A 12,599-nucleotide genomic window follows, 5' to 3' on the forward strand; every position below is an offset into this window, starting at 1 on the left:
ATGGGGGACTTCCCTACCAGTCCCAGGGCCACTAACAATATCTTCCCTCTGGGGTAGATCCTGTGGCAAGGAAAAAAGTGAGTTATTCTCCTGACCATTCGCTGGCAATGACCTTGGGTGGTTAATCATTGAACTCAGATGGTGCTGACTTGTTCCTTTGGTTAACCCGATGTAGGTCCTGGAGTGATTGCTCCTGGAATATTTAGTTACAAGTTTGTGGGACTGAAGTTAGCCTACTGGTTCACAGGTTGAGACAGTGGGTTTCCTATATAAGTTGTTCTTTGAGTAGTCCACTCATCCTTCAACTAGCCTGGCAGTGGTAGGGCTGTAGGGCAGGTGGAATCTCCAGGGTATGGCATTTTTATCAGTCCATTTCTGAACATCATGGCTGCTAAAGAGGGGGTGTTTTGTGTGTGTGTTTGTAGCCCAAGGCTACTCTTGTTATTTCAGCATTTCCATAGGTTCCAAACGAATGGTTCAGGGTGACTGTAACCATCCAATTCCCAATCCTGCCCCTAAGTTTATGTCCCTAAAGCCTGTGTCTGTAATTTTTTAGAGGTGGTGGGTCAGGGGTATGTTTGTACTTTGTAAAAAGCAATAAAGTCAGAAAGACTCTTGTGTGTTGCCTGTATCACAAGCCCTCCCCATGCAGTCAGGTGAACCAAAAGCACAAGGCTGCTACTTTTAAACTGGAAAGAGACTGAGGTTAGCAGGATGTCATCAGTATAATGGAAGAGAGAAATATCTCTTACAGTAGTCAGATTCCACAGGAACCCACATGCTAGTGGACAGCCACTCCAGGATTAACCCCATAATTTTTCCTTCCCCATCTGTATTCATCAACATTTTGGCCCTCACAGGGCTTTCAGCAGCCTTCTGGCTGACTCACCAATTGTTGGGCTGCAACACACAGGCCTGCACACTTGTAGATGCCCAGCCTGAGGCCGAAGAAAGAGCTGAGAGACAGCAGGAGAGATGGCCACCGCTTATCGGACAAACACCCAAAGAGGAAGGGCCCTGGAGCAACAACATGCCATGTTCAGCAGGCAGCAGGAGACACACTGTGGCAATGTCCACTCTTTGAGGGAGGAGCCTACCATTTATAGGGGTATTGACATCAGGTTGGCTCATCAGTACCAGGAAAACCAGCAGCTGGGCAGCAAGCATGCAGACAGTTACTATTAAGCCCTGTAATTAAGAGGTTTGGATGGTCATGTGAGTGAACCAGGGACTGGTCTAGCAGGGGGATGAACAGAGAATAAGAGGAAGCCATCTTGAGTGGCCTGACCCTGCATGGGCCCACTGATCTGGGAGCTTCAACAGTAATGTGCACAAGCATCTGGAAAAATACCAGGGGCTACACAGCTTAGCTCTGAGGCAAGTGCAGCGAATGAAGTCCACCAGGGACTGTGGATGTTGCTGGGACTGCAGTATGGCACCAGTGATTAGCCCCTAGAGAAACTGTGCAGTCATTAAGGATTCTGTCTGGGAAGAGAGAGTGGCCCAGTGATCCTCTGTGTGAAAGCCATTGTGATCACCATTTAAAATCTGATTCTTCTCACCTGTGTCGGTGGAATTGAGACAAGTAAAAGATATTACTGAACCAGGAGTGTCTGGGTTTGATCATAAATAGAACTGGCCTCTCTTGGAATGTGAAGTAACACAAAGGAAATACCACATTCTGTGCTATAATGGGGTCCAAGGCCTGAAGGATGTAATTGACAGTCTAGGAGGCAGGAGTTAATAGAAGCCAGCTTGCAGGAAGAGATGAAGTATGCTGCTGCTGCTAAGTCGCTTCAGTCGTGTCCGACTCTGTGCGACCCCATAGACAGCAGCCCACCAGGCTCCTCCATCCATGGGATTTTCCAGGCAAGAGTACTGGAGTGGGGTGCCATTGCCTTCTCCCGAGATGAAGTATAGGACTCCTGAAATGAAAGTCACCATATATAAGGAGAGTTTGTCTAGTCACCAGGATAAGACCTGACAATTAGGCTTTGTGGGGCGAGGAGAGCAAGGGTTCAGTTCAACTTCCATGCTGATTAGATCTCTCGGTGGTTGTGAACATCCTGGAATAGAGGGGGCTGGGTGTTATTTATAGAATAGAGAAGAGCTCAAGCTTTAGGGGTCCAGGTCCTGAGCTACAGGATCTTGCTTCAAAAAATTGCAATATAGAAAAGAGAAGACCTTTCTGTACCTTTGAGGAAAGCTGACATCATAGATTCCATAATATACAAGGAGGATCAAAGCCCAGAAGCAGGTCAGTACATCCAATGAGGTGGCCAAAAGGGAGGCTGGAGACCTGGGGTTGCTGATGTGCAGACCTGGGAAGAGACCATAGAACCCTTCCCCACTCTATGAGCAGGAGTGGGGCAGGTAGAGGGGCTGCTGAGGCAACAGCCTGTGGGGGGCAGTGTCTGGGGGAGCTGCCACCCAACAGGGGTCACTCTTTTGCTTTCTGCTGTATCTAGGGCAGCCCTCCACTTGCCTTTTGGGGACCCCCTATAATGGGGTCCAGTCCATGCCCTTGGACCCCATTATAGCACAGAATGTGGTGTTTCCTTTGTGTGACTTCACATTCCAAGAGAGGCCAGTTCTCTCTAAGGGAAGGGTTGATGGAAGAAATAAGTCACAGGGAACTACAGGCAAGCAGAGATGCCAACAACTAGCCCACAGTCACCGGGAATGAGAGTTGCCCTGTGATGGTTACAACAGTGTATCAGCAGCTTGGGGATCCGAACTGGCCACTAGGGCCACATCATGGAGAAACACTGGCTAAAACAGTGGAGAGATTAGGGCAATCAAGTTAAGGGAGGATGGCTCCAATACTTTGGCCACCTGATGCAAAAAACTAACTCATTTGAAAAGATCCTGATTCTGGAAAAGATTGAAGGCAGGAGGAAAATGGGATGACAGAGGATGAGATGGTTGAATGCATTACCCATTCGATGGAAATGAGTTGAGTAAGCTCCGGGAATTGGTGATGGACAAGGAAGCCTGGCTTGCTGCAGTCCATGGGGTCCAAGAGTTGGACATGACTTGAGCAACTGAACTGAACTGAGGGAAGCCTGGCATGCTGAAGTCCATGGGGTCACAAAGAGTCAGACACAACTTAACCACTGAACAACAACAATTCTATAAAAGGCACGTGGAGGGCTGCCCTAAATACAGCAGAAAGCAAAAGAGTGACCCCTGTTGGGTGGGAGCTCCCCCAGACACTGCCCCCCACAGGCTGTTGCCTCAGCAGCCCCTCTACCTGCCCCACTCCTGCTCAGACCTGCCAGGCAGCTCCCAGGTCTTTGCTAGTGTCTGAGCAGTCATGTTGAGATGAGAAGGAAGAGAAATGTGCACAGCGGGTGCTGTTTCTTGGACTCTGCAGAGGCAGGCCGCTTTTGAAAGAACTCTAGATGATTGTGCAACTTGCTGGTCTTCTCTGGACCTTGGATTCCTGGACATCCGTGAAACACAGACGCTGGTGCTGCCACTAAACTCTCAGGGCTGCAGTGAGGAACCCATGAGATCCTGGGCTGAGGGTGCTCTTTGAACTCTAATGTGTGTTTTGAGCCATGAACATCAGCGGCAAATGTCCAGAACCCAGGTGGGGGCGATTTGACTGAGTCAACAAGCCAAAATTTGTCAATCTTTTCTCTGGAAACTGGCACTGGAACCTCAGGTTACAGCGTAGGTATAAATACTCAATATTGGCTGAGGAACTTCAATTTGTGTGGAGGTTCTGAAACCCTAGAGGACGCAACTGTGAATGTCCCTGTCCTAGCCTCTCAACTTGCTTTCCTGTGTCCCGTGAGTATCTTCCTGCCTGAATGGGTGCTTTATCCTACTGGTGCTGAGGAAGGCAGGGTCTATATAGCTGTTCCAGTCTAGGAGGGTGAGTGTTGGAGGTGGGGTACAAGGTAGTAATGGATGCTCTGCACTGTGTTCCTTTTGTTTGGTGGGAGATGTGTTTCCTGGGCTGGGAGAAAGGGAGAGTTGGATGTGACATCCAACCAGATCTCTGATGCCATTGTCCCCATGGTAAATGCAATTCATCGTTCTCTTGGAAGGAGGCACTTCTCTGTTCAGAAAGCCCCTTTCCTCCCACTACCTCAGCCAGCCAGTGGCCCTCTGTCTTTTTTTGCACAGGTCACTCAGGCTTTCTTTCAAGTCTTTCCAATGCCCATGAGCCCTTTCCATGGTCAAAGCTTTACAGTTTCTGCCTCAGAGAAGAAAGAAGCCCAACAGTGGGACTGAACCATGTCCTGTACCCACCCCTGATCTCACTTAGCTCCTCAGTCCCTTTCTGATGGTAATTGGAAGCTCTATTGGACATCTGCTCTTTCAGCCCCTGAAGCCAGCCTTCCGCTAACTGTGCGTCTCACATGTCCCTTCCTCCATGAGGCCGCTGGCCCAACTCCTCTTGGAAGTCTGGACAGACTCTAGGTATGCCAGGGACTTTTCTCGTGGAGCTCAGGGATGACAAACCCTGGTAAACACACAGTCATGCACCCATCCTGTGCTCAGGACAGACCTCACCCAGTTTAGGACGCTGGCTTTTCTTCAGACAGCACTGCAGACCTCCAATACTAGTCTATCCAGAACAGCAAGTGAGAGGAAACAAGTCTGCCTTGTCACAGCTAGGTCAACCACCTTACTGATACAGAAAAGGATAAGCAGGTCCAGAGAGGGGACAGGTCCCACCCGAGGGCCCTCAGTGAGTCCCCCCTGGTGTGACAATGGCCTCAGTGAGGAATTCTACATCCTGGTCACAGTGCCCCTGGCAAGGATGACAAGCCCAAAAAGGGATGACACAGAGCATCTGAGAGTAGGTTCATGCTGCTGGCAGACCAGGTCAGAGGCCCAGCTGTCCACACATGTCCTCCCTGGCCAGACCTTATCCTAACTTTCCGTAAACTGCTTTTGGAGCCCTGCTGCTCTTGTCTCCAGAGGATGGGAGAGGAGATGAGGGAAGGGCTTCTTCTGATCTCAAGGAGCTGGGCCAGCCCTAATCCTCATCCTTGGACCAAGAGCAGCCCCTCTTTGTATTCCTCTGCCTATAGGACATGCTTCCCCTCCCTCTCTCCATATTACTCTTGCTCACACAGTCCCAGAGTTTCCTGGGTGAAGAAATGGATGTCTATTCTGAGAAAACCCTCACCGATCCCTGCACCCTGGTTGTGTGTGCTCCACCAGCAGATAGCCTTCGTGGTCATGATGGACGAGATGGGAAAGAAGGCCCCCGGGGAGAGAAGGGGGATCCAGGTAGATCTGGGACCATGGGCCTGTCTTGGTGGGAAGGGGTGGGCACTTGTAACCAAGCCAGAAACTGAGTCCTCTGCGGGTGAAGCCTTATAGATAATCTTCTTCCTCAATGGGTGGGTTTCACCCAGATTTTGAGCCCACCTAAAACACGGCTTTACTGGTTCACTAAGACTGGCTGCCCTGAGCCTCCAGCTTCATCATCAGCTGTCCTTATTCCTCCCCTTGAATCTTCTGACTCCCACCAGCCCAAAATGCACAAAGAGTAAATGACTGGTATTTGGAGTCGTCTGCTCTAGAACTTAACTACAGTCCATTTGGAATAGTGCCTCTGCATGATGTTAAAGATTTTTAATATTTAATTAAGCTCTACTCCATGATGGGTGGGAAAGGCTGAGACACTGTAGCCCCATAAGCAAGCCTGAATAAAAGGATTTTCCCTAAATATATTACAGAGGGAAAGAAAGGAAGCTTATATTTCACAGTCCAGCCCTGTGCTTAGGAGTTCCCTTGAGTAGTTTATTTAATCCCACCAAAACTCTAACAAGTGATGCATTAATCACATTTGACAGGGAAGACAACTGTGACACAAAGATGCTAAGTGAAACCCAACCTGGAAGGCGAAAAGGACATGAGTTTCTTTTTCAGACACATCTGTGCTTGTCTACTAGCTCTGTTTCAACAACAGTCCCCTAGGGAAAAGTCATTCAGTGTTTCTGAGTCTCAATTTGCTCATCTTTGGATGGAAATAATATGACCATACAGTGACAAATAGTTGAGCCAAGCCTTCCCCCACCACCACATTTATTATTATTATTATTATTTTTTGGTGAGGCTTTAGGATAATGTTGCATCCTCTTGCTGTAATCAGCAATCAGGTGGATTCTCCTGAGGTTTCCCAAGATACTGCTTATTAAGGGAAGTGTCTGAGAAACACTGCCCCACAGGAGAAGATCTGGGTGTTACTGGCAAGAAGTGAGAATTCAATGAACCAGCAACAAGGATAAGGGCACCACCGTGGCACTGAACCAGGGCTGTGGGGGGGATCAACTGAGATCTTTGAACTTTCTCTAGTTTGTATTTTGGTTGGGGAAGAAGGAAATGAGCAACATTTGCAGGATCTTTGTTGCTGGTTCCTACACACCCCAGTCTTTGTAAGTATCTGTCTGTCCTTTACAGACAGAAAGTAGCTTCCAGCATGAATGAACTGGGCCTTAATAAGGCTGCCTAGAAGTGAACTCAATAGTGGGGTGGTATTCAAGGTACTAGCATTCTCTAGCTCCCAGAGTGTCCTGAATTGAATCGCAGGGCAGGGGGTGGGGTAGAGACTTTCCCTACAGTGGCTCTCAGCTGCATGATGTACCCCAGACCTCCCTTTTTGTGCATTCCAAGCCTGGCTTTGGGTTGGTGCTTGGAGAGAGCACAGTGCACAGTCGGGCCAAGACCAGGCTCCACACTGGCTCCCCAGATCCAGGCACTGTCATCCTTCAACGGTGACAGGTCTGAGAATTTCCTGGAGATCCGAGCATCCTCAGATCCTGACCAGTAGGGCTGGGTGGGGCCAGAGTCTGCACTGGGGACAACCTCCCCCACAGATTCTGACACACATGTTCCCAAGAACCTGATGTAAAGGACAAGATGGGCCTGAGAGGACAGACCCCTGAGCAGAGATAGAGGGTGGGGCTGGGTCACTTGGTGATGCCCCAGACGTGTCGTGCAGGGCCAATAACACCTGGGCCCTGCTTGGGGGGCTGTATTTCCAGGGACAATTCCTTCTTTCCTCAGTGCCTCTGAGATTCCTGCCCAGAAGGATTCAGTGAGAGAGTTCATCCAGGGGGACAATTCTCCCCTGGGAGTAAAACCTCACACCCCATAGCATTCCCACCACCCAGCTCTGCTGATCTCTCTGAGCTCATTTCCTTCCCCTCCTCCCACATTCCCTGGACTCTGACCACACTGGCTCCTTCTTGGTCCCTGAGCACGCACATCCCCCTGCCTCCCCAGGGCCCTGTCCTTGCTCAGTCCATACACATCCCCATGGCTCACTCCTCACCCCCTTTACAGCTTCATTCATAGACTCCCTCTCTGGCCATCCTATTTGGAAGACACCCCCGCCAATTCTCTAGGCTTCAATTTACCTCTGTAGCACTTATTCTGATCTGATGAATTACCATCTGTTGTACACTTTAATTTTTATTATCTATTTCTACATAGCTGAGTTTAAGCTCCATGAGGAAGGGATTTTATCTGTTTTTTTGTTTGTTTGTTTTTCCCACAAAGAATCCCATGACAGCACCTGGTATGTAGTAGAATCTCAGTGAGTACTTGTGGAATAAATGAATGTAAATGGCCAGGAGATAAGGCATTTAAGTACACTTCTTGTATTTCAGTCACTCAGTCCCCATCTGACTCTTTGTAACCCCATGGACTGCAACATGCCAGGATTCCCTGTTCTACATTATTTCCTGGAGTTTGCTCAAACTCATGTCCCTTGAGGTGGTGATGCCATCAAACCATCCCCTTCTCTGTCATCACGTTTTGCTCCTGCCTTCAATCTCCATGGGGTTATTTCAGGGAAGACTGGAGCTTCTCAGGGGACAATATCTTTAGGAGGAGGCTAAAGATCTTTTAGCCTCATCTCTTATGCACTCCACTTCCAAGGAGATTCAGTGTCACTGACTAGGCTGGTCCTTTTTCCCAGGGCCTCCAGGTATGCCTGGACCAGCTGGAAGAGAGGGCCCCTCAGGGAGGCAGGGGAGCATGGGACCTCCAGGCACACCAGGACCCAAAGGAGAACCTGGGCCCGAAGGTAGGAGGGTGGTATGTGGCAGGTGAAGGAGGGAGAAGGGAGGGGTGATGTTGGCAGCCGTGGTGGGGACCAAGGTATGTGCACAGAGCCTGAAGAAGCCTGGAACCTCCGCGCCTGGTAGGCCTGGCCTGGGCCTCTCCCCCCACAGTCCTACACTGACTGAATTTCCCCAATACTGTTCCTGGAGGAGACCAGGTGGTCAGGAGCAGTCTCCCAGGTCGCTCTCTCACCTGGAGCTGTGGGTGTCAACCTGAACTGCTTAGGAAATGGTATCTGCCGAGCGCACTCTCAGCCATGTTTCTCCAATGTGTTCCTTCCTCAGGAGGAGTGGGTGCCCCAGGCATGCCCGGCTCCCCAGGCCCCGCAGGTCTCAAAGGAGAGAGAGGTACCCCTGGTGAGCCCAGAGCCCCTGGAAGTGCTGGGGCAGCAGTTGAGCAATGGACATGGGGATGGGCTCATGTTCCCCTGTGCCTACCACCACCACCCTCCAGGTCAGAGCTGGCATTCCAGGGAGAGAGCCAGCTTTGGGCTCTGGGAACTGTCTATCTCCAGGGAGAGGGTGATGTGAGCAGCAGGGACTATTTGTGTTCAGGGAAGGCTGGTTGTTGGGTTAAGGGACAGTCAGTGTACAGAGAGGATGCACACAGAGGATCCAGGCACTGAGGGCCATTTGTACAGAGGGAGGGCATACTGCTGAGGATATGACAGTCCATGTACTGGGGGAGGTGAAAATTGCAGGAAAGTGTGCCCAGAACTCACACAACAATTCTTTTCTGATCCCAGGGCCTGTTGGAGCCATCGGTCCACAGGGACCTTCAGGTGCCATGGGTCCCCCAGGACTGAAGGGAGACAGAGGTGATCCTGGAGAAAAAGGAGCAAGGGGGGAGACTTCGGTCCCAGGTAAGAAAGGTCTGGGGGCTCTAGTGGGTGTGGAGGGGCCAGCAGGCCCTCTTCAGTTCAGCATCTCCTCTCATGCATCCCACGTCCTTATCCCACCCCCAAGATGCGTCACCCTTCCCTGAGCCCTGGGCTCTGAGTGACCCCAGGCAGCGCTGGATCTGTCTTCACTTGGCCTCTCTCTCCTGCAGAGGTTGATACTCTAAGGCAGCGGATGAGAAACTTAGAGGGAGAAGTTCAACGCCTCCAGAACATAGTCACTCAGTACAGGAAAGGTGAGGTCCTGAACCCGACCCTGAGCTGCCACCGAAGGCAGGCCTCAGACTGAGTCTGGGCTTGGCTTGGAGTTCACTGGGCTTGGGTCTAAACTGGACTTCCTGGGACCATGACTGGGACTGGACCTAGACCTGGGGCAGGAGCGGGGCTAAGGACAGGGCTGGGACAGAGCCATGCCCCACGTGCTCCAGGGGCCCAAGTAGATGCACGGGACAAGGAGGAGGATGCGGTCCACATCACCAGTTCAACAGAACTTACCCCGGCCTACCCTGGGTGGGTTCCTATGACAGATAAGGGGTCATCCAACCTCTGATGCATTTCTTCCCTCTGTGTGGCCAGGGGTACAAGTGCACAGAGAAGCAGCCAAACAGCGCAGGGCAGCAGAGAATCCAGGACTGATCCTGGGAGTGCAGGTGGGATGCTGCCTGTGGGGGTCAATGCTGCTGGGGACCTGACCTTGGTGTACGGCCACCAAGAATCTCACCCTAAAGATGTTCTGAGTCTGGCAGGGGCAGGCTGCCTCCAGTATCTGGCCAGTACTACACTCTCCCTGCATCTGCTTAGGTATTTAAGCAGAGATTCTTCCCTAAGTCTGGATCCTAATCAGGCTGAGGCCTCCTGGAGCACACACCTGAGTGCCCTGTGCCCTGGTACTCTCCACCAACTGCACCTTCTCCTTCTCTGCTTTCTCCGAAGTCAGCTTTGAATCCACAATATTCGTCAAACCTCAGTGATTGAAAAAGGAGTTTTCTGAAGTCCATAGGAGCCAACTTGGCTCCCATGGACTCAAGCCAACTAAGTATTGAAGTAGTGGGATGATCATTTCCAGCAGTTCATGTCTTCCTCCTTGCACAAGCATATCTGCACACCTATTTACTCCCTCATATGGAGACTGATACAAAGGAGAACTTGGGCATATGTGCTGGCCACACACATGTACCTAAACACCACTCAGTCCACTCCATCTACATACATGAACACACAGGCACACATAGGCACACCTATCACCCAGATGAATGGGATGTAAACCAATCATGGCACATGAGCTTGCCCTGTCCTTGTCCAGGGCTGTCTGGGTGCCACCCTGACTCCGTGGAAAATCTGGTCTCCAACTGCTTATTGAAGCTACTCAAAGGAAAAAGGCAGCGGGTCAGGATGCTTCCTGGGTTCTGAACCAGTCCAGTGAGCCCTCTTAGGAGCCCTGAAGATTTCCATGAATGACCCTGGAAGTCAGAGTGGTATGGATGGGATGGCACAGAAAGAGACACTTAACACACCACATAAGGAATGCTGTTACATAGTGTACCACTACCTTAGAAATAAGGGATTAGACTCTGAAAAGGTAAGCGACTTTCCCTTGCCACCTGGGCTGTCATTGCCAGTGTGGGGCAGAACATATGGCCTTCTGAGGCCCAGACAGCTGATCCCACCCTGCCCCTAACCCCTACATACAGCTCTCAGATCCCCTGCCCAGTGGTCCAGGGAGGCTGACTGGCTGTAGCATCACCTGCAAGCATATGGAAGCCAACACTGGACTGCCCCCAGTGCAGAGGTCAGCACTTGGCTGCTCTCAGATGCACCCCTGTCCTCCCATTTCTCCTCACCCCTTCACACAGCACAGAACAGCTCAGACAACTCCACATGCCCAGTCATCATGCAAGGGTGAGAGTGAGCTGCCTGTTTGGTGTTTTCCACACTCTCAGGAACTGCCCTGGGCTACATGGTGTCATTTCCCTGCCAAAGTCATTCCTGTTTACACAGTAATTAAAATCCTGGATTCTGGTAAACATCACGGGGACGCACAGAAAGTGCACGTGGGAGCTTTAGTGTCACATCCAACAGGGTCTGATTCTCATCTACATCTGACAGCTGGGCAACTTTGGGCCTCTTACATAAGCACCCGAGTTCCAGGGTCCTCATCTGTACCTGGAGACCATGGCACCACTCACAGGGCACATCATAGGTCCAGGGCTCTTCAGAACCAAGTGCCTCACTTTCTTCCTATCTGCTGCCCTGGTACCTGGAGGGGAGGCTGGGGATTCTGGTTGGAACACAAAGTCTAGGACTCTCCTCTTCCCCTAGCGGTGCTCTTCCCTGATGGCGTGGCTGCTGGAGAGAAGATCTTCAAGATGGCAGATGCTGTAAAATCATATTTGGATGCCCAGCAGATCTGCAGAGAGGCTAAGGGACAGCTGGCCTCCCCACGCTCTGCAGCTGAGAATGAGGCTGTGACACAGCTGGTCAGAGCCAAGAACAATAATGCTTACCTGAGCATGAATGACATCTCCACGGAGGGCAAGTTCACCTACCCCACGGGGGAGTCACTGGTCTATTCCAACTGGGCCAGTGGGGAGCCCAACAACAACAATGCTGGACAACCAGAGAACTGTGTGCAGATCTATCCAGAGGGCAAGTGGAATGACGTACCCTGCAGTGAGCAACTCCTCGTGATCTGCGAGTTTTGAGCTCCCCCACCCACCCCAGGGAAGGGGGCAGTGCCCAGAGCTGTGAGCTGCCAACATCCCAATAAAAAGGTGACCCTCTGCTGCTCACAGCTTCCCCACTGAGCCACGGGATGAGGCCACAAGGCAGGCCTCCTATGGAAGTCTCCCCTCAGAATAAAGTTTGAAACTGGCTTCACATCTGGAAGATTTATCACAAAAAAGGGCGGTGGGGGCGGGCAGCTTGCTGACTCAGGGGCAAGGCTAAAAGGAGGTCTCCAATATGCCCTTGTTGAAAACTTCAGAGTCTCCTCCTCAACAAGACAGGTGTCTAGCCCTGCACGTCTGCCAAATATGGACTGCATTTGACCCCACTAGTCACTGCTACATCCTTCCCTTTCCTCTCCTGCCTTCAATCTTTTTATCCTTCACCCTTTTCACTCTTCTCTCCTCCTCTCCTGGACATCCACAGAGAGTAGCAGGCACCTCAGCTCTGGCTAACACTCTACACAATGGTGAAAAAGAAAAAGATTTTTCTCCAAGATCATTGTCAAGACAAGGAAAGTGAAAGTGAAAGTCTCTCAGTAGTGTCCAACTCTTTGTCAGCCCATGGGCTAATCAGTCCATGGAATTCTCCAGGCCAGAATACTGGATTGGGTAGCCTTTCCCTTCCCCAGGGGATCTTCCCAACCCAGGAATCAAACCCAGGTCTCCTGCACTGCATGCAGACTCTTTACCAGCTGAGTCAGAAAGATACCCTCTCTGTTTTTAATTTATTTTAATTGGAGGTTAATTACTTTACAATATTGTATTGGTTTTGCCATACATCAACATAAATCCACCACAGGTATACACGTGTTCCCGATCCTGAACCCCCCTCCCTCCTCCCTCCCCGTACCATCCCTCTGGGTTGTCTCAGTGCATCA

At 50.9% G+C, this 12,599-nt stretch overlaps 1 protein-coding gene across 4 annotated transcripts; it reads left to right on the forward strand.

Moving 5' to 3' along the window:
• The first annotated feature begins 3,646 nt into the window (after nt 1–3,646).
• Nucleotides 3,647–11,871, forward strand: LOC133240516 (collectin-43). Of its 4 annotated transcripts, none has more exons than XM_061405478.1 (8): nt 3,681–3,753; nt 4,337–4,434; nt 5,052–5,253; nt 7,952–8,059; nt 8,382–8,453; nt 8,843–8,959; nt 9,148–9,231; nt 11,315–11,870. In XM_061405478.1, the coding sequence occupies exons 3-8, from the start codon at nt 5,055–5,057 to the stop codon at nt 11,695–11,697; spliced, it is 963 nt and encodes a 320-aa protein (XP_061261462.1). In that variant the 5' UTR covers nt 3,681–3,753; nt 4,337–4,434; nt 5,052–5,054; the 3' UTR covers nt 11,698–11,870. The 4 variants fall into 4 exon arrangements, with proteins under 4 accessions (XP_061261461.1, XP_061261462.1, XP_061261460.1 ...); XM_061405479.1 differs by having other exon boundaries at nt 3,711–3,798; nt 5,025–5,253; XM_061405477.1 differs by lacking the exon at nt 4,337–4,434 and having other exon boundaries at nt 3,647–3,753; nt 11,315–11,871.
• Nucleotides 11,872–12,599: the final 728 nt, after the last annotated feature.

Source organism: Bos javanicus, chromosome 28, assembly GCF_032452875.1.
Source record: "Bos javanicus breed banteng chromosome 28, ARS-OSU_banteng_1.0, whole genome shotgun sequence".
NCBI classification, from domain to species: Eukaryota; Metazoa; Chordata; class Mammalia; order Artiodactyla; family Bovidae; genus Bos; species Bos javanicus.

Coding starts and splice junctions, on each gene's coding strand:
- LOC133240516 (XM_061405477.1), top strand. CDS start 5,055: ATGCTTCCCCTCCCTCTCTCCATATTACTCTTGCTCACACAGTCCCAG. Junction 8,454..8,842: donor AGGAGAGAGAGGTACCCCTG/GTGAGCCCAGAG, acceptor TTCTGATCCCAG/GGCCTGTTGGAGCCATCGGT. Junction 9,232..11,314: donor AGTCACTCAGTACAGGAAAG/GTGAGGTCCTGA, acceptor CTCTTCCCCTAG/CGGTGCTCTTCCCTGATGGC.